The 26,256-nt window shown below is 38.3% G+C and overlaps 1 protein-coding gene across 1 annotated transcript in view; it reads right to left on the reverse strand.

The window, feature by feature from the left end:
- Nucleotides 1-23,230: 23,230 nt before the first annotated feature.
- SNX3 (sorting nexin 3) overlaps nucleotides 23,231-26,256 on the reverse strand; it is a 38,513-nt gene continuing 35,487 nt past the window's right edge. Inside the window, exons 3-4 of the mRNA XM_049900505.1 lie at nucleotides 25,575-25,699; nucleotides 23,231-23,987 (exon numbers count right to left, since the gene is read on the reverse strand). Coding sequence (XP_049756462.1) covers nucleotides 23,882-23,987; nucleotides 25,575-25,699 — 231 coding nt within the window. The 3' untranslated portion in view covers nucleotides 23,231-23,881. The remainder of the gene's footprint in view (nucleotides 23,988-25,574; nucleotides 25,700-26,256) is intronic.

Here is a 26,256-nt window from a genome sequence, read left to right on the forward strand (position 1 = left end):
GTTAAGATGTCAGTACTACCCAAAGTGGTCTATAGATTAAATGCAATCCTGATCAAAATTTCAACAGCCTTGTTTACAGAAATAGAAAAACTAATCCTCAGCTTAATGTGGAATGGCAAGGGGGCCCTGAATAGCTAAAATAATGTTGAAAGAGAAGAACAAAGTAGGAGGACTCATACTGCCTGATTTTAAAGCATACCGTGCAGCTACAGTAATCAAGACAGCCTCATACTGCTATAATGATAGACACATAGACCAATGCAATAGAATTGAGAGTCCAGAAATAAACCCACACATCTATGGTCAATTGATTTTTGACAAGGGTGCTAAGTCCATTCGATGGGGAAAGAAGAGTCTTTTCAATAAGTGATGTTGGGAAACATCAATAAATGATGTTCTGCATTTTCATATGCAGAAAACTGAAAGAGAAGCCGTCCCTCATACCATATACAAAAACAAGTTCAAAATGGATTAAGGACCTAAATACACATACTAAAACTATAAAATTCTTAGAAGAACAAACAGGGGCAACGCTGTCAGGCCTAGCTTTTCAATAATGGATTATCTAATATAATAACAAAAGCACAAACAGCAAAACGCAAAATGAATAAATGAGAATTCATAAAAGTTAAAAACTTCTGTTCATCAAAAGACTTTACCACAAGGAGGGGACACGAAAGCTAGTAACAGGGAACACAAGGTCGAGAGGGGGAGAGTGCTGACATGTCGTGGGGTTGGTAACCTAAGTCACAAAACAATATGTGTACTAACTGTTTAATAAGAAGCTAGTTTGTTCTGTAAACTTTCGTCTAAAGTACAATAATAAAAAATTAAAAAAAAAAAAGGCTTTACCAAAAAAAGTGAAAAGACAAGCTATTGACTAGGAAAATGTCTTTGGAAGCCATGTACCCAACAAAAATCGAATAACCAAATATACAACTTAAAAACAGAAAGACATACCACACAATCATAAAATGGGCAAAAGGCTTGAATAGACATTTCATCAAAGAGGACATTCAGATGACCACCAAACACATAAAAAGATGCTCATCATCGTTAGCCATCAGGGAGATGCAACTCAAAACCACAATGAGATAGTGTTTCACTCCCACTAGGGTGGTTAAGTTAAAAAAAACAGAAAACAGCATATGTTGGCAAGGACGTGTGGAAATTGAAACCCTTGCCCATTGCTGGTGGGAATGCAAAATGGCACAGCTGTTGTGGAAAACAGGCATTTCCTCAAAAACCTAAAAACAGAATTACCATATGACCCAGCAATTCCACTCCTAGGTGTATACCCAAAGGACTCGAAAGCAGAGACTCAAAAAGAGACTTGTATACCAATGTCCATTGCAGCACTATTCCCAATAGCCAAAAGGTGGAAGCAACCTAAAGACACATCAACAGATGAATGAATAAACAAAATGTGGTATATACATACAATTGAATATCACTCAACCAGTAGGAGAAATGAAGTCTTGATACATACGACAATTTGGATGGAGCTTGAAGACAGAATGCTGAATAAAATGAGCAAATCACAAAAGGACAAATATTGTATGACCTCACTTATATAAAAAGACAAGAAAAGGCAAATGTACAGAGAACCAAGTTTATTAGTGGTTACCAGGGGTGAGAGGGAGGAGAAAAAGGGAGGTTAACAATGATGGAAAAATCACATTTATTTAGGGTAGGGTTGCACAGCCAATTATTGTAATTGCTGTCATTAAATTAATTGTACACCTATAAAAAGTTGAATTGGTAAAAGTGTGATAGATATATTTACAAAAATAACAACAACAACAACAAAAAAGAATGGCTGCTGAGGCTGCTTATGGACAACCAAACACCTCATGGGATTTTGTTTCTTGGTTTGGGGGTTTAGGGTCATGGTTTCATAGGACATTCCAGTTAATTGGCTTAATAACATGTTTAGTGCTTCTGTGCTACCTCCTAGTTTGTTGCATAGTGCCTGGGGTCTGAAAACCTTGCAAGTGTCCATCGAACACACAACAACTGGTCTCTATTCATCTGGAGCAAAATAGGAAGAAGGAGAGTCAAGAATAGGAAGAGGACATGAAATGTGTCCCCACATGTCTGTTGTACTGTGGTGGCTTGTGTGTTGCTGTGATGCAATGCAGGAATCAAATCGACTACATCTGTGGAAAGAGATGATGGAAAAGCTCAATATCATCAGTCAGAACAAGGCCAGAGGCCAACTGCAGAGCAGACCATCAATTCTCATATGCAAGTTCAAGTTGAAGCTGAAGAAAATTAGAACAAGTCCACGAGAGCCAAAATATGACCTTGAGTATATTCCACCTAAATTTAGAGGCCATCTCAAGAATGGATTTAACTCATTAAACACTAATGATCAAAGACCAGATGAGTTTTCGGATGACATCAAGGACCTCATACATGAAGAAACCAAGAGGTCATTAAAAAGACAGGAAAGAAAAGACCAAAATGCATGTTAGGAGAAACTCTGAAACTTGCTCTTGAATGTAGAGTAGCTAAATGGAATGGAAGAAATGATGAAGTAAAAGATCTGAACAGAAGATTTCAAAGGGCTGCTCGAGAAGACAAAGTATTATAGTAAAATATGCAAAGACCTGGAGTTAGAAAACCAAAAGGGAAAAACTCGCTTGGCATTTCTCAACCTGAAAGAACTGAAGAAAATATTCAAGCCTTGGACTGCAATATTGAAGGATTCTATGGGGAAATATTAAACAACTCAGGAAGCATCAAAAGAAGATGGAAGGAATTCAGATAGTCACTATACCAAAAGGAATTGGATAATGTTCAACCATTTCTGGAGGTAGCATATGATCAGGAACCGATGGTAATGAATGAAGAGGTCCAAGTTACACTGAAGGCACTGGTGAAAAACAAGGCTCCAGGAATTGACAGAATACCAACTGAGATGTTTCAACAAACAGATTCAGCACTGGAGGTGCTCACTCATCTATGCCAAGAAATTTGGAAGACAGCTAGCTATGTGGCCAATCAACTGGAAGAGATCCATATTTGTGCCCAATCCAAAGCAAGATGATCAAACAGAATGTGGAAATTATTGAACAATATCGTTAATATCACACCCAAGTAAAATTTTGCTAAAGACCGTTCAAAAACAATTACAGCAGGGAACTTTGACAAGGAACTGCCAGAAATTCAAGCTGGATTCAGAAGAGGACGTGGAACCAGGGATATCATTGCTGATGTCAGATGGATCTTGGCTGAAAGCAAAGAATACCAGAAAGATGCTTACCTGTGTTTTATCGACTATGAAAAGGCATTCAACTGGGTGGATCATAACAAATTATGGATAACATTATGAAGAATAGGAATTCCCGAACACTTAATTGTGCTCATGTGGAACCTATACATAGACCAAGAGATAGTCGTTCAAACAGAACAAGAGGATACTGTGTGGTTTAAAATCAGGAAAGGTGTGCATCAAGGTTGTATCCTCCCACCATACTTACTGAATCCATATGCTAAGTAAATAATCTGAGAAGCTGGACTAAAAGAAGAAAAACGTGGCATCAGAATTGGAGGAAGACTCATTAACAACCTGTGGTATGCAGATGACATAATCTTGCTAGCTGAAAGTGAACAGGACTTGAAGCACTTCCTGATGAAGATCAAAGACCACAGCCTTCAGTAGGGATTACACTTCACATAAAGAAAACAAAAGTCCTCACAACTGGACCAATAAGCAGCACCAAGATTAAGTGGAGAAAAGATTGAAGTTGTCAAGGATTTCATTTTACTTGGACCCACAATCGATACCTATGGAAGCAGCAGTCAAGAAATCAAAAGATGCATTGGGCAAATCTGCAAAAGACCTCTTTGAAGTGTTAAAAAGCTAAGATGTCACTTTAAGAATTAAGATGCGCCTGGCCCAACCCATGGTATTTTCAATCACCTCATATGCGTGTGAAAGCTGGACAATGAATAAAGAAGACAGAAGAAGAATTGATGCCTTTGAGTTATAGTGTTGGTTAGGAATGTTGAATATACCACAGTCTGCCAGAAGAACAAACAAATCTGTCTTAGAAGAAGTACAGCCAGAACGCTCCTTAGAAGCAAGGATGGTAAGACTTTGTCTAACATACTTTGGACATATTATCATGCTTGGCAAAGTAGGAGGTCAGCAAAAAAGAGGAAGACCCTCAAGGAAATGGGTTGACACAGTGGCTGCGACAATGGACTCAAGCATCACAATTGTGAGGATGGCACAAGACCGGGCAGGCAGTGTTTTGTTCTGTTGTACATGGAGTTGTTATGAGTTGGAACCGACCTGACAGCACTTAACAACAACAACAAAATGGAATATGTGGCTAATTGCCTACATGAACAACTGTCTCCTTTGCCATGAGACCAGAAGAACTGGGTGCTGCCTGGTTACTATTACCAAACATTTGATCCAAGATTTCACTGAAGAGTCCTGATCAAAAGGGGGAAAATGGAGAAGAGAATTGCAAAGTCTCACGGACTTTAGACTTTCTGGAGCCATGGAGGGTGGATTAACCTCAAAAACTATTGCCCTGAGATAGTCTTTAACACTTAAACCAAAAATACTTCCTGAAGTCATCTTAAAACCAAACAGCAGTTTAGCTTAACCAGTAAAAAAGTATTATCCTCTTTTAAGGACTATCTATACATGATCAAATTGACAACAGCAACTCAAAAGATTAAATAGGAAACTAAGGGGGAAGTGAGTTTATGTTAATGGGGAAGGAACAACTCAGAAGAATGAGAATGGTTGCACAACTTCAAGAATATAATCAATGTCACTAAATTGTACATGTAGAAACTGTTGAATTGGTATATATATCTTTTGCTGTGTATATTCTCAACAACAGCAAAATAAATAAAATTTAGAAAAAAAAAAAAAGGTGTATAAAAATTGTCAAGCCGGCACCCCTTTATTTTACTTTTTTTCCTCTGGCTTTTTTCAAGACTTTGTCTTTGGTTTTCTGCAATTTGAATGCCTAAGTGTTTTTTTGTTTTTTGCTTTTTTTTAAATCCTGTTTATCCTGTGGAAACCCTGATGGTGTAGTGGTTAAGTGCTGCGGCTGCTAACTAAGAGATCGGCAGTTTGAATCTGCCAGATGGTCCTTGGAAACTCGGGCAGTTCTACTCTGTCCTATGGGTCACTATGAGTTGGAATTGACTCGATGGCAGTGGGTTTGTTTTTTTTGGTTGGATTTATCCTGCTTGGTGTTTTCTGAGCTTCTGGATCTGTGGCTGGTGTCATTAATTAGTTCTCAGCCATTATTATTTCAAATATTTCTTCTACTTTGTTCTTTTTCTTCTGTTATTTCAATTATATTTTTTGAAATCGTCCAAGTTTTTGGACTTTTTTTTCCCCCTCCCATTCTTTTTTCTTTTTGCATTTCAGTTTGGGAAGTTTCTATTGACTTATCTTCAAGTTCACTAATTCTTTCCTAAGCTTTGTCGATCCTAGCCTATGAGTGTATCAAAGTCATTCATTTATATTAGTGATTGCTAGTATCTTCCTTTGATTCTTCATTTCCATCTTTGATTACATTGCTCATCTGTTCTTGCATGTTGTCTAATTTTTTTATTACACTCCGTAACATATTAATCACAGTTATTTTTAAGTTTCCTGTTTGGTAATTCTAACGTCTGTGTCATATCTCTTTCTGATGATTACTTCCTTTCAAACTCTTCAGACTATTTTTTCCTGCTTTTTTGTCATGCCTTGTAATTTTTGTTGAAAGCCAGACATGTAGCTGAGGTAAATAGACCTTAAATGAGGATTTATTGTAATCTGACAAAGAGATGGGTCGTGTTTTCTTTTGTAGCTATAGGTGGAAACTCTGGTGGTGTAGTGGTTACATGCTATGACTGCTAACCAAAAGGTCAGCAGTTCGAATCCACCAGGTGCTCCTTGAAACTCTATGGGGGAGTTCTACTCTGTCTTACAGGGTCACTATGAGTCAGAATCGACTAGATGGCAGTGGGTTTTTGGTAGCTATAGGTGCTAACCAAAAAAAACAAATCCGTTGCTGCTGAGTTGATTCTGACTCATGGTGACCCCATGTGTTACAGAGTAGAATTTTGCTCCATAGGGCTTTTTTGGCTGTTATATTTATAGAGGTAGATCCCCAGGCCTTTCTTCTGTGGTGTGGTTGAGTGAGATCAAACTGCCAACGTTTATGTTAGTAGTTGAGTTTAAACTGTTTACACCACCTAGGGACATTGCCTATAAATGCTAGAGGCTTCAAGTTCCTCTAGTGTCCTTGTTTTTATCTCCACCTTTGACTTTGAGTTTGCCTAATTATGCCTCCTCAGAGAAAGCCTGTGTCTTTGTAATGTGGCATAAAGGATTGCCTAACTTTGTGAGGGATAAGAATCAGGATCAGCACAAAGCTGGTTCCTATGAGGTAGAGGTCAGACATACCTCCACTGTCCAACTTTCTCACCATTTCTGACACCAGCTATAGCTCCTGTGGCCCTCTCTGCTTCTCTGCTGAGTTTGATAATTTGTTGCAATGGCCACACAAAACTCACAGACCATACTCACAGTTATGCAGTTTATTAGGGAAGTAACAGGTTACAACTCAAGATCAGGATCAGCTTGGAAGTAACAGGAACAACTCGGGATCAGATTCAGAAAACACATGGGCAAAATCTGGAAGCATCCCCCGAAGTGGAGAGCACATCCTTCCCTTCTTTAGTGCAGGATGGCTTCCAACCAGGACATCTCTTTTAGCTGCTCTCTGCAGCTAGTAGACCTCTCTGCTTTCGACTTCTCTGCCTTCAGCCACTCTGCTGCTAACTGCCCCAATTCATAGCTAGTGTAGCAGCTTGCTCAGCTGCTGCCCTCTTAGCAGTAGCTTCTGTAGTCACCACTGGCTGTTGCTGGGCCTCTCCCAGGCCTCTCACTGTCTTCAGTGTTAGAGCCCTTGACCCGTAGTATAGCTCTTTTACAGATCTTTTTCCCCTCACAGGAACCCCAACTCTCCCTGGTCTTGAAGTTCCCTCCTTGCCTCTTCCCTCTTCTCTCAAATCCTCTTAGGGTTTGGCCGTTTATATAAGCAATCTCTTTGTCAGTTTCAAGGTGTGGCCTGGCCAGCAGGACCACAAACCAATGAATCCCTTCAGTGTACCACAAGCCACTCAATCATATTGGATGGTTTTACACACCACCTTTATAACTAGTAAATCGACCAATCCTGCAAGGTGAGTAAAATAAAACAATCACAAGGCAGACTGTGACCCAACCAATCTTTTTTTTTTTTTTTTTTTTTGCAGAATAATAAACTCAGGGCCAGAAAAGGCATATATAAGAGAAACACATTGCACTGTAGTCTTGAAGCTATTTTAGTATAATCCACTCTTTTTTTTTTTTTAATACTTTTTATTGTGCTTTAAGTGAAAGTTAACAAATCAAGTCAGTCTCTCACACAAAAACCCATATACACCTTGCTACACACTCCCAATTACTCTTCCCCTGATGAGACACTCTCTCTTTTTGTGTCCATTTCGCCAGCTTCTAACCCCCTCCACCCTCTCATCTCCTCTCCAGGCAGGAGATGCCAACATAGTCTCAAGTGTCCACCTGATCCAAGAAGCTCACTCCTCACCAGTATCCCTCTCCAACCCATTGTCCAGTCCAATCCATGTCTGAAGAGTTGGCTTCGGGAATGGTTCCTATTCTGGGCCAACAGAAAGTCTGGGGGCCATAACCACCGGGGTTCCTCTAGTCTCAGTCAGGCCATTAAGTCTGGTCTTATGAGAATTTGAGGTCTGCATCCCACTGCTCTCTTGCTCCCTCAGGGGTTCACTGTTGTATTCCCTGTCAGGGCAGTCATCAGTTATAGCCGGGCACCATCAAGTTCTTCTGGTCTCAGGATGATGTAGTCTCTGGTTCATGTGGCCCTTTCTGTCTCTTGGGCTCATAATTGCCTTGTGTCCTTGGTGTTCTTCATTCTCCTTTGATCCAGGTGGATTGAGACCAATTGATGCATCTGAGATGGCTGCTTGCTAGCATTTAAGACCCCAGATGCCACTCTTCAAAGTGAGATGCAGAATGATTTCTTAATAGATTTTATTACGCCAATTGACTTAGATGTCCCCTGAAACCATGGTCCCCAGACCCCTGCGCCTGCTACGCTGGCCTTCGAAGCATTCAGTTTATTCAGGAAACTTTGCTTTTGGTTTAGTCCAGTCGTGCTGACCTCCCCTGTACTGTGTGCTGTCTTTCCCTTCACCTAAAGTAGTTCTTATCTACTGTCTAATTAGTGAATGCCCCTCACCCACCCTCCCTCCCTCCCCCCTCTCGTAACCACAAAAGAATGTTTTCTTCTCTGTTTAAACTATTTCTCAAGTTCTTATAATAGTGGTTTTATACAATATTTGTCCTTTTGCAACTGACTAATTTCACTCAGTGTAATGTCTTCCAGGTTCCTCCATGTTATGAAATGTTTCACAGATTCATCACTGTTCTTTATCAATGCGTAGAAGTCCATTGTGTGAATATACCACAATTTACTTATCCATTCATCCGTTGATGGGCACCTTGGTTGCTTCCATCTTTTTGCTATTGTAAACAATGCTGCAATAAACATGGGAGTGCATATATCTGTTCGTGTGAAGACTCTTATTTCTCTAGGATATATTCCAAGGAGTGGCATTGCTGGATTGTATGGTAGTTCTATTTCTAGCTTTTTAAGGAAGCGCCAAATCGATTTCCTAAGCGGTTGTACCACTTGACATTCCCACCAGCAGTGTGTAAGTGTTCCAATCTCTCCACAGCCTCTCCAACATTTATTATTTTGTGTTTTTTGGATTAACGCCAGCCTTGTCGGAGTGAGATGAAATCTCATTGTAGTTTTGATCTGCATTTCTCTAATGGCTAATGATCGTGAACATTTCCTCATATATCTATTAGCTACCTGAATGTCTTCTTTAGTGAAGTGTCTATTCATATCTTTTGCCTATTTTTTAATTGGGTTATTTGTCTTTTTGCAGTTGAGTTTTTGCAGTATCATGTAGATTTCAGAGACCAGGTGCTGATCAGAAATGTCACAGCTAAAACCTTTTTCCCAGTCTGTAGGTAATCTTTCTACTCTTTTGGTGAAGTCTTTGGATGAGCATAGGTGTTTGATTTTTAGAAGGTCACAGTTATCTACTTTTTCTTCTACATTCTTTATAATGTTTTATATACTGTTTATGCCATGTATTAGGGCTCCTAACATTGTCCCTATTTTTTCTTCCATGATCTTTATCGTCTTAGATTTTATATTTAGGTCTTTGATCCATTTTGAGTTAGTTTTTGTGCATGGAGTGAGGTATGGGTCTTGTTTCATTTTTTTTTGCAGACCGATATCCAGTTATGCCAGCACCATTTGTTAAAAAGACTGTCTTTTCCCCATTTAACAGTTTTGGGGCCTTTGTCAAATATCAACTGCTCATATGTGGATGGATTTATGTCTGGATTCTCAATTCTGTTCCATTGGTCCATGTATCTGTTGTTGTACCAGTACCAGGCTGTTTTGACTACTGTGGGAGTATAATAGGTTCTAAAATCAGGTAGAGTAAGACCTCCCACTTCGCTCTTCTTTTTCAGTAATGCCTTATTTATCCGGGGCCTCTTTCCCTTCCATATGAAGTTGGTGATTTGTTTCTCCACCTCTTTAAAGAATGTCATTGGGATTTGGATCGGAATTGCATTAAATATATAGATCGCTTTTGGTAGAAGAGACATTTTTATAATGTTAAGTCTTCCTATCCATGAGCAAGGTATGTTCTTCCACTTATGTAAGTCTCTTTTGGTTTCTTGCAGAAGTGTACTGTAGTTTTCTTTGTATTAGTCTTTTACATCTCTAGTAAGATTTATTCCTGAGTATTTTATCTTCTTGGGAGCTACTGTAAATGGCATTGATTTGGTGATTTCCTCTTCAACGTCCTTTTTGTTGGTGTAGAGGAATCCAACTGATTTTTGTATGTTTATCTTGTATCCCAATACTCTGCTGAACTCTTCTATTAGTTTCAGTAGTTTTCTGGAGTATTCCTTAAGATTTTCTGTGTATAAGATCATGTCATCTGCAAATAGAGATACTTTTACTTCTTCCTTGCCAGTCTGGATGCCCTTTATTTCTTTATCTAGCCTAATTGCTCTGGCTAGGTCTTCCAGCACAATGTTGAATAAGAGTGGTGATAAAGGGCATCCTTGTCTGGTTCCCGATCTCAATGGGAATGTTTTCAGGCTCTCTCCATTTAGGGTGATGTTGGCTGTTGGCTTTGTATAAAGAAAAAAAAACATGCCCTTTATTATGTTGAGGAATTTTCCTTCTAGTCCTATTTTGCTGAGAGTTTTTATCATGAATGAGTGTTGAACTTTGTCAAATGCCTTTTCTGCATCAATTGATAAAGTCATGTGATTCTTGTCTTTTTATTTGTGTGTTGGATTACATTAATTGTTTTGCTAATGTTGAATCATCCTTGCATACCTGGTATGAATCCCACTTGGTCATGGTGAATTATTTTTTAATATTTTGTTGAATTCTATTATGTAGAATTTTGTTGAGGATTTTCGCATCTACATTCATGAGGGATAAAGGTCTATAATTTTCTTTTCTTCTGGTGTCTTTACCTGGTTTTGGTATCAGGGATATGGTGGCTTCATAGAATGAGTTTGGTAGTATTCCGTCCTTTTCTATGCTCTGAAACATCTTTAGTAGTAGTGGTGTTAACTCTTCTCTAAAAGTTTGGTAGAACTCTGCAGTGAAGCCGTCCGGACCAGGGCTTTTTTTTGTTGGGAGTTTTCTGATTGCCTGTTCAATCTCTTCTTTTGTTATGGGTCTATTTAGTTGTTCTACCTCTGCGTTACTTTAGGTAGGTAGTGCGTTTCTAGGAATTCATCCATTTCTGCTAGGTTTTCAAATTTGAGTATAGTTTTTCATAGTAATCTGATATGATTCTTTTAATTTCAGTTGGGTCTGTTGTAATATCGCCCATCTCATTTCTTATTCAGGTTATTTGCTTCCTCTCCTGTTTTTCTTTTGTCAGTTTGGCCAGTGGTTTATCAATTTTGTTGATTTCTTCAAAAAACCAGCTTTTGGTCTTGTTAATTTTTTCAATTGTTTTTCTGTTTTCTATTTTATTTAGTTCAGCTCTAATTTTTATTATTTGTTTTCTTCTGGTGCCTGAGGGTTTCTTTTGTTGCTCTCTTTCCATTTGTTTAAGTTGTAGGGATAACTCTTTGACTTTGGCCCTTTCTTCTTTTTGGATGTGTGCATTTATTGATATAAATTGGCCTCTGAGCACGATTTTGCTATATCCCAAAGGTTCTGATAGGAAGTGTTTTCATTCTCATTGGATTCTATGAATTTCTTTATTCCATCCTTAATGTCTTCTATAATCCAGTCTTTTTTGAGCAGGGTATTGTTCAGTCTCCAAGTGTTTGATTTCTTTTCCCTGCTTTTCCTGTTATTGATTTCCACTTTTATGGCCTTATGGTCAGAGAAGATGCTTTGTAATATATCAATGTTTTGGATTCTGCTAAGGCTTGCTTTATGACCTAACATGTGGTCTATTCTAGAGAATGTTCCATGTGCACTAGAAAAGAAAGTATACTTGCTTGCTGTTGAATGGAGTGTTCTGTATATGTCTACGAGGTCAAGTTGGTTGACTGTGGCATTTGGATCTTCCGTGTCTTTATTGAGCTTCTTTCTGGATGTCCTGTCCTTCACCGAAAGTCGTGTGTTGAAGTTTCCTACTATTATTGTGGAGCTGTCTATCTCACTTTTCAGTGCTGATAGAGTTTGTTTTGTGTATCTTGCAGCCCTCTCATTGGGTGCATAAATATTTAATATGGTTATATCTTCTTGGTGTATTGTCTCTTTAATCATTATATAATGTCCTTCCTTATCCTTTCTGATGGATTTAACTTTAAAGTCTATTTTGTCAGCAATTAATATTGCCACTCTTGCTCTTTTTTGATTGCTTGATTTTTTTTTTTCATCCTTTGAGTTTTAATTTGTTTGTGTCTCTAAGTCTAAGGTGTGTCTCTTGTAGGCAGCATATAGATGGATCTTGTTTTTTAATCCATTCTGCCACTTTCTGTCTCTTTATTGGTGCATTTAGTCCATTTACATTCAGGGTAATTATGGATAGGTAAGAATTTAGTGCTATCATTTTGATGTCTTTTTTTGTGTGTTGACAGTTTCTTTTTCCCAATTGATTTTATGTGCTGTGTAGATTTTCTTTTTATATTGTCCTTTCATCATAATTGTTGGCGTTGATTTTGTTTCTGCTGAGTCTCTATTTTTCCCTTGTATTTTATTTTGATGAGTAGGATAGTTTGTCTCCTTTGTGGTTACCTTATTACTTACCCTTATTTTTCTAAATTTAAAACTAACTTTTATTTCTTTGTATCGCTGTATCTTCCTCTCCGTATGGAAGGTGCATGATTACATTTCTTACTCCCTCTTTATTATTTTAATGGTGTCTTCTTTTATATAATAACATCGCTGTTACCATTTTGGGCTTTTTTTTTATCTTGCTTTGTTCTTTTGGATTTCCCTGTCTGGGTTGACTTCTGGTTGCTCTGCCCACTGTTCTTGTCTTGGGTTGATACCTGATATTATTGATTTTCTAACCAAAGAACTCCCTTTAGTATTTCTTGTAGTTTTGGTTTGGTTTTTACGAATTCTCTCAACTTGTGTTTATCTGGAAATGCCTTAATTTCACCTTCATATTTAAGAGACAGTTTTGATGGATATATGATTCTTGGCAGGCAATTTTTTCCTTCAATTTTTTAAATGTGTCATCCCTTTGCCTTCTTGCCTGCATGGTTTCTGCCGAGTAGACTGAGTTTATTCTTATTGGCGCTCCTTTGTAGGCGACTTTTTGTTTATCCCTCGCTGCTCTTGAAATTCTCTCTTTATCTTTGGTTTTGGCAAGTTTGATTATAATATGTCTTGGTGACTTTCTTTTCAGATCTCCCTTATGTTGAGTTCGATGAGCATCTTGGATAGATATCTTCTCATCTTTCACAATCTCAGGGAAGTTTTCTGCCAACAAATCTTCAACAATTTTCTCTGTATTTTCTGTTATCCCTCCCTGTTCTGGTACTCCAATCACTTGTAGGTTATTTCTCTTGATAGAGTCCCACATGATTCTTAAGGTTTCTTCATTTTTTTAAATTCTTTTATCTGATTTTTCTTCAAATATATTAGTTAGTGCCAAGTGATTTATCTTCAAGTTCAGAAATTCTAGCTTCTACTTTCTCAATTCTGCTCCTCTGACTTTCTATTGAGTTGTCTAATTCATAATTTTATTGTTAATCTTCTGAATTTCTGATTGCTGTCTATGGATTTTTCCACCTTATTAATCTTTTCATTATGTTCCTGAATAATCTTTCTAATTTCTTCAGTTGCTTTATCTGTGTGTTCCTTGGCTTATTCTGCATATTGCCTCATTTCCTTCCTGATGTCTTGAAGGGTTCTGTATGTTAAACTTTTGTATTCTGCATCTGGTAATTCCAGGAATGCACTTTCATCTAGAGGATCCCTGGATTCTTTGTTTTGAGTGCCTGTTGAGGTGATCATGTTCTGTTTCTTTATGTGACTTGATATTGAATGTTGCCTGCGAGCCATCATAAGTTATTGTATTAGTTTATGCTTACCTACTGTGTCGTAGCTGATTGCTTTGGTTTGTTTTGGTATATCCCTATGGGTTGCTTGAGTGAGCTAGCTTGATTATTTTCACCTTTGGCGCTCTGGTGTCCTGTCCCCAGCTGGCTAGAGCTGTTATCAGGTATATGAGTCTAGGAGTCCATTCAGCCTTCTTGTATGAATTCAGCTTAGGTTTCTAGGTAGCTGATATCAAGTGTGTGGTACAGGCTCTGTCCTACAGTCTTAGAGGGGCAAGGGTGATTGGCATATATACCAGGATCTGACTACAGCAGAGGGTCATGCTCTGAACAAGGCAGAGGCTGAGAATCAACCCTCAAGTGTCTCTGAGGAAAACGTGTCTCTGTTCCCTAGAGCATGCTGGTGGGTGGGTTCTGCAGACAGACCATGGGCACCCAAAGTTTTTGGTCATAAGGACTGGGAGGTACCAGTTACCTTTGGACTGCTGTCACACGTGGCTGGGTGGCCTGAGTGGAGCTACCAGTCCTTAGGTCACTGATGTGGGTAGGTGAGGACCTTGCTTAATAGGAAAGGCAATGTCAAACATCAAACACCCACCTCTCCACTGCACAGCTGAAATGGTTGGAGTTTGCCAGCAAGGGCCTATTCTCCCGAAATAGGCCCACACAGGTCCATGCAGAAGAGAAAGGTGCTCAAAGTCCACAGACGGTTTATGCCTGGACAGGAGCTGCTTCTGTCCTGAGCTCCCCCGGTTAATGGAGCTAGGAAATTATCTTTTCCCCCAATTGCAATTTTTTTTTCTTCCCCAAGGCCAGAAGGATGTCTCTAGGTGCTCACCAGGGTCTATCTCAGGCCCAAGGGTTCAGGCGCTGAAGCCAGCTTGGGGGTGGGGGGTGGCGCTGTAAAATATACACAGGTACTTAGCTTTTTCTGAGAGGCCATTCTCCTCAGGTTCTGGAGGTGTGAGTAGGCTGTGTGGCTGGCTCCTTCTCCCTGAGGAAACTGTGGCCAAACACTGGTAACAGCCCGCCACTGCTGCTGTCGCTGCTGCTCCAGAAATGGTGCCTGAGGCCTCCCCGTGATTCAGGCCTGGTAACTCCTCTCCACTTCTGAACAGTCTCTTCCTCCCCCTGCCCCTCAGTTCATTGTCTGAGCTTGCCTTTGATGCTCAGGGCTCCCAGCTTGTCACAAATATACTCGTTTCACTTGTTTTTTCAGGTCTTTGTTGTAAAGAGGGCTCGCTGGAAGCATCTATTACGCCATCTTGGCTACGCCTCCTATAATCCACTCTTTTTAAAAGAACTTTATTGTGATACAATTCACATACCATGAAATCCACCCATTTAAAGTGTAGAATTTGATGTTTATTAGCTTATTCCCAGTTGTGCAATAATCATTATGATTTAATTTTACATTTTTTGTCGCCCCAGAAAGAAATCCATACCCAGTAATAGTCATTCCTCAGTCCTCTCCCTACCCCCAGCATAGGCAACCTGTAATCCATTCTTATTACAATGGACCTCTATTGGCGTAGTGGTAAAGGGTCAGCGAGGGGGAGAGGTCAATACTGTGCTGATTAAATCTCAGAGTTTTAGAGTTCACAAATGTTTTTCCACTGGTACACTTTTTCCCTCTGCCCCCTACTCCATTCTCTGGCCACATCAAGCCCAACCTGTTTCCTTGAAGCCCTTTTTTATATTGACTATGTTTTTTTCCTCCCTTAGGTGGGACAGAAAGGCTTAGTGTTGCTGGTTGATTTTGTTGAGTCACTTCCCTTTATGGCACTCACTTTGACAGTAAAAAGCAGCTGTGATGAGGTGTTCCCCAGCAACCTCTAAACTCCCTTTTGTGCTTTTGAATTAATTTTCCTGGACTCCAAGTCAAGGTGTTATGATTTTTTAAACAATATTTTATTGAGTTTTTGGTGAAAGTTTACACAGTAAGTTAGGTTTCCCTTTAACAATCAGAGACATTGGTTACATTTTTCACAATGTTTTAATATTCTCATTAGTTACCGTCTGGATGTTTCACTTCCAGTAATCTGGTTTCCCTGTCCCCTTACCCTTTCATCTTTGCTTTAGAGTAATTGTTGACCATTTGGTCTCATATAGGTGATTTTTTAAATGTGTGCAGTACTCACCGGTAATACTATTTTATGAAACTTTTAGCTAAAAGTTGCCCTCAGGGGGTAGTTTTAGTTCAAGGTTTATGGAGAATCACAGGACGATAGTCTTGGGGAGTCCTCTAGTCTCAACTGGTCTAATACGTCTGGACTTTTTAATCCATCTATTGTAGCCCTGATCAGAAAAGCTGGTAGTGGTAGGTGGGCACTATCTAGTTCTTCTGGTCTCAGGGTAGGTGAGTCCTGTAGGCTAGTTTCCTCCCTGGGTCTTTGGTTTCCTTCTTTCTCTTTTGCTCTGGCTGAGATGAGACTGATAGTTGTAATTCAGATGACCGCTTGCAAACTATTAAGACCCCAGAGGCTACTCACCCAAAGTATAATGTACAACATACTTTGTGAACTATATTATGCCAAATGACCAAGTTGTCCCACGAGACTATGATCATAAGGCTTCAAACCCAGAAATCCAATTCCACGTGTTTGGTTCTAAGAAGTATCTGTAACTGTGCCCCTATGTGCTTTATTAGATCTATGAACATACAAGCACACACGTGTGCACACACACACATACATAGCTATATACATATGTGCATGCACACATACCCATGCAACTACACAAATATTTTTTGGTTGTTGTTGCAAAATTATATATTTTCTAGCATTTACCAGAAACGTCTGTTTGTGTGTCTGTGCAGTTTAGTGACATAATTTACCTTGGTTAAGCTGCGTGCACTTCACCGATATTCAGTGTTTCCTTTCCCATCACCAAAAATAACAAGTGTCTACTATCTAAGGAGTTATTCCCTCTCTTCCACCTACCTCTCCCTGGTAACCATCAATGAACACTGGTTTATATACATATTTTTGTCTTTTTATAAAAGAAGGATCATGCAATATTTGCCCTTTTGTGACTGACTTATTTTACTCAACATGTCCTCCACATTCACCCATGTTATATATTTCGAGTACTCATCATTGGTCTTTACAGTTGCATAGTCTTCTGTTGTATGTATGCACCACATTTTGCTTATTCATTCATCTGTTGATGGGCACTTAGGTTGTTTCCATTTTTTGCTATTGCTAGTGCTGCAATGAACATAGGTGTGAGGTCTTATTTTATTAGTAAGATTGGAATAAGGCAAACTTCACTTACTGTATCAAGATTTACAAAAGTAATTTCTCAAGATCCATCAAGTCCTGATTTTTCCTGATTTGGTAATGGCTTAAGTAGCTGGGTAAGGTCAAATCTGTTCAACGCCATCCTTATAAAAACTCCAACAGCTTTCTTTGCAGAAATGGAATTTTTTTTTTTTATTGTGTTTAGGTGAAAGTTTACAGAGCAAATTAATTTCTCATTAATCAATTAAAACACAAATTGTCCCGTGACATTGGTTGCCAACCCTGTGATGTGTCAACACTCTCCCCTTCTCCACCCCAGGTTCCCTGTTCTTTTCGTTCAGTTTTCCTTTCCGTTCCTGCCTTCTCGTGTTTGCTTTTGGGGCTGGCATGCCCATTTAGTCTGGTATATGTGATTGAACTGTGGAGCATGATCCTCAAGTGTGATATTGTTTGCCCTGTAGACCTGTCTAATCTTTGGTTGAAGAGCAAACCTCAGGAGTGACTTCACTACTAAGGTGTCGGGCATACTCTCAGGGTTTCTCCAGTCTCTGTCAGATCAGCAAGTCTGGTTTTTTTATGAATTTGAATTTTGTTCATTTTTCTCCCATTCGGTCCAGGACCCTCTATTGTGATGGATGTCAGAGCAGTTGGTGGTGGTAGCCGGACACCATCTAGTAGTTCTGGGCTCAGTCTAGTGAACGTTGTGGTAGTTTTGGTCCATTAGTCCTTTGGACTAATCTTTCCTTTGTGTCTTTGGTTTTCTTCATTCTCCTCTGCTCCAGCTGGAACGGGACCAGTAGAGGTATCTTAGATGGCCACTTGCAGACTTTTTAGACCCCAGATGCTACTCACCAGTTAGATGTGGAAAATTTTCTGTATAATCTGTTACGACAGTTGAACTAGATGTCCTCCGAGGCCATGGTCCCTAGCCCTCAGCCCAGTAACTTGGTCCCGCAGAGTTGGGATGTGTCTGTGAAGCATATATGACTTTGCCTTGGTAAGTTGTGCTGACGTCCCTGGTGTTGTGTATTCTTACTCTTCACCAAAGTTTCCACTTATCTACTATCTAGTTAGTGTTTTTCCCTCTTCACCCCTCCCCTCCCTTGTATAACCATCAAAGATTGTTTCTTTCAGTGTGGAAACCTGGAGTTTTTAATAATAGTGGTCGCATAGTATTTGTCCTTTTGTGATTGACTTATTTTATTCAGCATAATGCCCTTCAGATTCGTTTCTATTTGTAGCTTTTTAAGGAAGTGCCTTATCATTTTCTAAAATGGTTGTACCATTTTGCATTCCCACCAACAGTGCAAGAGTTCCAGTCTCCCCACAACCTCTCCAACATTTGTTATTTTCTGTTTCTTTTTATTAGTGCCAGTAATATCAGGATGAGATGGTATGTCATTGTTACTTTGATGTACATTGCTCTAATGGCTGCTGATCGTGAACATTTCCTCATGTGTCTGTTAACCGCCGAATGTCCTCTTTAGTGAAGTATTTGTTCATATCCTTGGATTATGTCTTTTTGTTGTAGAGCTGTTGGATTTTCCTATAGATTTCAGAGATGAGACCACTCAGATATGCCATAGCCCAAAATTTTTCCCTAATCTGTAGGTTGTCTTATTATTCTTTTGTTGAAGTCTTTTGACAAGCATAAGTGTTTAATTTTTAAAAGATCCTAGTTATCTAGCTTATCTTCTGGTGTTTGTGTATTGTTAGTTATGGTTTGTATCCTCTTTAAGCCATATATTACAATGGAAAAGTTAATTTTTTAAATTCACATGGAATTGCAAGGGGCTCTAAATAGCCAGAACAATTTTGAAAAAGAGCAAAGTAGGAATTATACTTACTAATAACAAAATGTACTATAAAACTACAGTAATCAAAACCATGTGGTGGATGTATAAAAATAGACACACAAAGCAATGGAACGGAATATATCTATTGTCAACTGATTTTCAACAAGGGCGCCAAGTCCATTCAATGAGGAAAGAACAGTCTCTTCAATAAATGTTTCCGGGGCACCTGGATCTCCACACGCAAAAGAACGAAGTTGGAGCCATACCTCATACCATAAACTAAAATTAACTCAAAATGGATCAAGGATCTAAACATAGTAACTAAAACCATAAAGCTCTTAGAAGAAACATAGGAGTAATGCTTTAGGACCTATTTTCTGATAATAGTCATCCTATTAGAGCAAAGTGTTATCTCACTGTGGTTTTGATTTGCATTTCCCTAATGATAATGTTTGACAATGGATTCTTTGATAGGACATCAAAAACATGAGAAACAGAAGAAAAAACAGATAAAATGGACTTCATCAAAATTAAAAAATTCTGTTCGTTTTATCAAGAAAGTGAAGAGGCAACCTACAGAGTGGGAGAAAATATCTGGCAACCATGTATCTGATAAGGGTTTAACAGCCAGAATATATAACCAAAAAGCAAACCAAACCCATTGCCGTCCAGTTGATTCCAACTCATAGCAACCCTATAGGACAGAGTAGTACTGCCCCACGGAGTTCAAGGAGTGGCTGCTGGATTCAATCTGTCAGCCTTTTCGTTAGCAGCCAAGCTCTTAACCACTACATCATTAGGGCCCCAGAATACATAAAGAACTAAAACGTAGTAACAACAAAAAAGAACTCCTAAAATGTAACAAAAAGACAACTCAATTAAAAATGGGCAAAGAACTTAGACATTTCTCCAAAGAAGATATATGGATGGCCAGCAAGCACATGAAAAGATGCTCAGCATCATTTATCATTAGGGAAATGCAAATCAAAACCACAGTGAGATAACACTTTGCTCTAATAGGATGACCATGATCAGAAAAACAGAAAGTAACAAGTGTTGAAGAGAATATAGGAGAAATTGGAACCCTCATCCACTGTTGGGGGGAATGTAAAATGGTATAGCCACTATGGAAAACAGTTGGTCATTTCCTCAAAAAGTTAAACACAGAATTGCCATATGGCCCAGCAATTCCACTCCTACGTATATACCCAAAAGAACTGAAAGCAGGGACTCAAACAGGTATTTGTACACCAATGTTCACTGCAGCATTATTCACAATAGCTAAAAGGTGGGAACAACCAAAGTGCCCATCAACAGATGAATGGATAAACAAAATGTGGTATATCCATACAATACTATTCAGCCGTAAGGAGAACTGAAGTTCTGATACATTTCAAGGATGAACCTTGAAAATATTATGCTGAATGAAGTAAGTCAGACTCAAAAGGCCAAATATTGTATGATTCCACTTACATGAAATATCTGGAACAGGAAATGTGGAGAGACAAAAGTTTATCAGTGGTTACCTGGGGCTGAGGGGAGTGGGGGTGAGGAGTGATTGTTTAAGGGGTACTGGGTTTCTGTTTGGGATAATAACATTATTAATCCTCCAGGGCCACTTCCAACATAGAATATCACTATATAGGTGACATTTAACCTGCTTCAACTGTAAGTCTAGTCATGATTAGGGTCTTGTTTTGAAACTGGAAAGAATAGAAATGATAGTATGGTGTAAAGGAAAAATATAGGATTTAGTTAAGAATTTTAGGTTCAAGTTTAGGTTTTACTATATTCATCTCTAAGGAGCCCTGGTGGCACAGCGGTTAAGTGCTCAGCTGCTAACCAGAAGGTTGACAGTTTGAACCCACCAGCCGTTCCGTGGGAGGAAGATGTGGCAGTCAGCTTCCATAATTACCGCCTTGGAAGCCCTATGGGGCAGTTCTACTCTGCTCTATAGGGTCGCTATGTGTCAAAGTCAACTTTACAACAATGGGCTTAACTTGGTTTATATTTGTCTAGTTTGGTTTATATTCATCTACAAATTTCTGAGTATTATAAGTACTGGGAAAAGCTTTATTTTGAAGGACGTGTAAGACAAACAATTTAAAAGACCTTTTTACCCTTGGGTGAATTCAGGTTACTCCATGAAGATGTGTATTTCAAACCTACCTAAGAATAATAATTAGTTAAGAGGAAAAAGCTGCAAGAATGCTTATATCAGTTTGGGTGGAACAGAGATAAATGAAATACTGTTCTCCGCATCAAGAACGCTCCTAACACCAAAACCAGCCGCTACTCTGGCGTCCTACTCTTTCTGCATTATACATTTCAAACTTAATCTTAGTATAAAAACATATACGTAAGTTTACTTCTAGCAGTACTTCCTATTTATTCTGTACATCTAAAATTCTTGGGATTTGTATGTTTTCTTGGATGCGTTATATACCAACTTATTTGCTCCATTGTAGACCTTGTTATTCGGACTCTAAATTTTATCCTTAAACAACAGTATACAGATTAACAAATAAAAAACAACGGTAGAGCCACATAATGGAATGCAACACAAATGAAGACTTCCAAGTACTGATATGGAAAAGGGGGAAAAAAGCAAGGTGCAAAGCAGTGTGTAGAATACGTTTTGTGTGAGAATGGAAACAAAAATGATTCACGTTTGCTTCCATTTGTATAAACACACACCGGAAGGATAATAAAAAATGAATAAAATTTAGTAGAGAAAACACGGTAGAGGGGCATGCAACTGTAAGACTTTGACATGTACCTTTTGTTTGGATTGTTGAACCTCATGAATTACCTGTTAAAAATAAATGAAAGTAAAAAAACCTCAAGTACCACTGAAACGTCAGAGGTATCGGCTGCCAATTGGATGGGAAGAATCAAAAAGTGAAACCTAAATGATCAAAATAGCTAGTAACTCTTCCAGATGGAACATGCCAGCAGCTGTTTGAGCCATATGGCTCAATTTGAAATGGACCAACATGCAAATACATTAAAGGAAAAGATTTGGAGGAAGGTAATTTGTTTTAAGAGTAAAGCTTGACATGATAATATTCACTTAAAATTTTTAATGAATGATAAACAAGTGTCATCTCAGCTAATTTATAATTTGTGAGTCTTTTTGTGGACCAAAAATGTTGTTTACCATTAGAACTGAGTTTCTCAACATCAGCACTATTGACATTTTTTGTTGTGGAGAGGCTATCCTGTGTATTATAGGATGTTTAGCAGCATTTCCGACTTCTACCCACTAGATTCCAGTGGCATTCCCCAGCTGTGAAAACCACAAGTGTCTCCAGACATTGGTGACGGAAAATCACTTCCGGCTGAGAACCATTAGAGGGATTACTCAGCTTTGCAGAGCTACCACCACTCCATTCTGCATATAAAGAAACTGACAGTTTTTTATTTTACTTATCTAGCTCACTGAAATAAAATTCACATGCCGCTTACTTTTGTACCTTCTCAATTTATAGTTACTGAAATATTCAGCATTATGGAATGATGAAATACTGTTTGAACAGAAAAGATCTTAAAGACAGCTCTTATGATTTCCAATCTGCTTCGGAGATTTTTTTTTTATATAAAAAAAAAAATATATATATATATATTTTTTAGGAGATACCCTAGTTTGGCCAAGATCTAAGCTTATTTCCTCTCAAGTGGCCTGATCTGGCTGAAAAGAGCCTCTGGAGTGGACAGACAGACTTTCCTTACCTTGGAGTTTAACTCTAGGTCACTATGGATCCCAATACTAAGTGAAGTTGTGCAGATTCAAACTAGAGACCACACTCTGCAGTGATTTGGCACAACACAAGTTAGGCAGCAAGGAGTCTTGGCACTAACAATTAAGTGGTCAGCTGCTAACTGAAAGGTGGGCAGTTTAACCCACCCATTGGTTCCATGGGAGAAAGATCTATCAATCTGTTCCCCTAAAGATTACAGCCAAGAAAACCCTATGGGGCAGTTCTACTCTGTAAACTGGGGCTACTGTGAGTTCAAATCAACTCAACGGCATCTAATACCACCACCACCAACACAGTTTATACTAGTCAGGCTAGAATATTGTGCCCTTCTTCCTTGTAAAGGCTAAAGTGTACCCCTATGTCAAGCCAAATTAAAGAGAAAGCATCAATCTGCTAAGAAAAGGGTTATTATAGCCTTGATAAGTTTATTTAAACAAATCACTTGGAAAGACTAGGAAAAAAAAATTCTTCTGAAAAACAGGAGGCATAGTATTGATTTATCTTAAAAGGCCTTTTGAAGAATGACTTAAGATTATAAAGCATTTTTCAAACACACAAAGTGCTTCATAAATGACTCAATAAGCCTTAAGGAATGCTTTTTTTAGTACATCACTGTTTTGTTGTTTAAAAGAAAATACCCCATTCAAAGGGCGGTAGTATATTTGATATCACCGTGTTTAAAAAGGAATGGAGTTACAGGAATGAGAAGTATATAATTAGTAAATAATCCCTCTCAGCAAGTGAGTTAAGCAGCAAAGCCTTAAAGGGAAAAAGAAGAGCCGGAGGCGACCCAATAAGTGCATGTCAGAAATGCATTTTTATTTTTATTTGAAAACAACTTAAAATTTTAGACAAATGATTTTTAGTATATAAATTTGATTTTGTTTTTATACAGAATATAAAGATGTCCCTCATTAATTTTCCATGTGAAGCGTTTTATGAGCCTGACGGAGATACTTTCTGCACACAGCTGTGTGTCTTACATGTGTGGTATTGGAGACCAGTGGTGTAGTGCTCCTACACATAAATTAGGACAAGTGACATCACATATTAAAAAGGGCATAACAGAAATATTCTAGTTAATCAGATTCAAGAAGCAAACATGACACAAAATCTGTGCAAGTAAGACCAAGGCAGTAACTTTAGTTAGGACACTGCAGATTATACTGGAGTAACTGGTTTGTGAGGCTATAAAGTGGTGTGCACCACATTAAAACAGCAGGGAAGAGCTATTTATAGAAAGGCTGGAATGAGGGATTTTCGCTAAAGCAAATTAACTTCTTGTCAACTGCCAAAACAAACAAAATTGAGCATCATAATGAGTGTTAGTATACTGAAGGCATGTCATACCATTTCTGTGCAGCATGCTAAAAGTTAGTAACTTCTTCACTGGTGCATACGAATAATAGTCACGGAAAGTTGTTTTTTTTTTTGCCTCCTCGCCAAATTTTAGGCATGTCTTATTTTGGATGGAGTATAGCTTTTATCTATTATTTCATCCTGTAAAAACATGTGAAGACAACGTTCATTCTGTGCCAGAGGATGACCAGCGACCCTAGGAGTAAAAATACAAATTTAGTCCAAAATTTTACAAAAGTGGCAGTGGGATGTCAACACACATATTTTAAAGTTAGGAAGCATGTATAATTTATTTATAATAAGTCTTATTCTGGACTGCCTGAAGATATGCTTTACCAATTAATGGTACATTTCCCTTCTTTTGGTTCCTGACAGTACTTGAGAAAATATTCAACCCCAGACTGGCTTTATACTGCTTCTGGTACGTGTACCCAATTAGCTTCTTTACCTATCAGTTGGTATATTTGTAAGAAACCTAAATGAATTTTATTTTTAAAAATGAAACATGTCATTGATGCTAAGAATTTATTTTAAAGAAGAAAGTATACAGGATTGGGGTTAAAGATACACAATAAAGTTCAAAAAAAGCCCAAAATACTAGAGAAACAGGCACAGATGTCCTCTTTTTTGTTTGGTTTTTTGCCTGCTTTTCAAAGTTTCTATTACAGGCTAAACATAAGGCCAGACTGGACAACTTCATTTTTTAATGTAGCATTAGGAGTCCTGGTGATACAACAATTAAGCACTCAGCTGCTAACCAAAAGGATGGCAGTTTGAACCAAGAGAGTAGCTTCGACGGAGAAAGACCTGGCAATCACTCCCATAGATATTATAGCCTAGAAAATCCCATGGGGCAGTTCTTCTCTGACACGTGGGGTTGCTATGAGTCGAAATCAACTCGACAGCACCTAACAATATAGCACTGCCTCCTCCTGAAGGAAAGTATGTGCATAAAAAGGCAAAGGCAGGCTGTATGCTCTAGTAGATACGCAAGAGTTAAAGGTGACTTTGCGTAGCCCTTTCCTTTCTTCCATTTGTCACTTGCAGATCTTCAAAGCACTGGATAAAATTTCAGGTGCTGCTACTAAGTAAGTTCACAGAACTATGTTCCCTAGGACTTGACCTGACTTGGTCGGGTCAAACTTAAGGCCAATGCACAACCATAGTGAACCCCTTCCTGGCATAATTCTCCCTATTACATTGCTTTTACAAAATAACTATGTTTCAAACAGGAATAAAATTGACAGGTAGAAATTTTCTAAAGTAAAAGACAAGCAATCCTAAGTCTTCTTTTATTTTCAAAAGAATACATTTTGCCATGGAAATTTAAAACGTGCACCTTTACACAAGACATGGGGATAATACCTCCATCTGCAATCACACAAAATGATGCAAGTGTATTGAAAGTTTTATTGTTCATGCCAGTACATACCTTAAATCAGAAAGAATCATAAGTAAAACTGTATTCTTTAAATACTATAATTTTAAATGTAATTTGCATAAATTAACCAAGAAAAACAGATACAAAACCTAGGTCAACACAAAGATACTCATTTCAATCACGCAAGTGTGTTAATATTTATCACCTGATATTCAACTTGTGAGATACTTTTACTTAGTTTAAATTATACAAAAAATTAGTTAGGAAATAACCAAAAGGAAAAACAACTAGTAGTTTATATTTAAAAAAAAAAAAAAATTTAGGTAGTCACCTAAATTTGAATCTATGAAGTAGTCTCAGAAAACCGTTCGTTCTTATACCTTGAGGGATAGAAGTACTTACTTGTTTATAAACTGCTCCAGCCCTTGCTTTCTTTCCTCAATAAAACTGTCATCAAATATTCCATCATCTCCTCTAAAAGGAAGTTGACGCAAAAATGCTTTTCCAGGGAGTGGGGGAACTACAACCTAAAAAATACACGAGGAAACAAAGTTCTGATCATGGTGACTTATTAACTGGATTATGAAAACTTACAAAACACAACATGAAGTCAAAGTATATCCTCACTGTAAGAGGCATACTACTCTCAAGCTAGTTTAAATTAAAAAAATAATCAGTAAAAAACACACTGAAATAAAGACATTTTGGAGGCAAGATAATCAAATGCAGAACTGTCTGTTAAGGGCAGGGCCAAAAGCTTAATCATAGTTGTTCCTGGCCTTACCAAGCACAAGTATACAAAGAGAACATTCAAGCAATACTGAAAAAAGGCTACTATGCCCCTCAGGCACCTTTGATGCCACTTGAGGAAGACAATGCCTTACTGCAATAGGAGCTGCAGAGATGAAAATCGATTCTCAATTAAATGAAGAATAGATAAAATACTAATAATGTTCTGTCTGGCATGGATATATAAGAATTCCGTAGTCAATTTCCTCAACCTCTCACCATGTGCATATAGGTCTTTACTCATTGTATTTGAGGCGATGACAAAATAAACAACCCTATACACTGCCACTCTTTC

Source organism: Elephas maximus, chromosome 1, assembly GCF_024166365.1.
Source record: "Elephas maximus indicus isolate mEleMax1 chromosome 1, mEleMax1 primary haplotype, whole genome shotgun sequence".
Lineage (NCBI taxonomy): Eukaryota > Metazoa > Chordata > Mammalia > Proboscidea > Elephantidae > Elephas > Elephas maximus.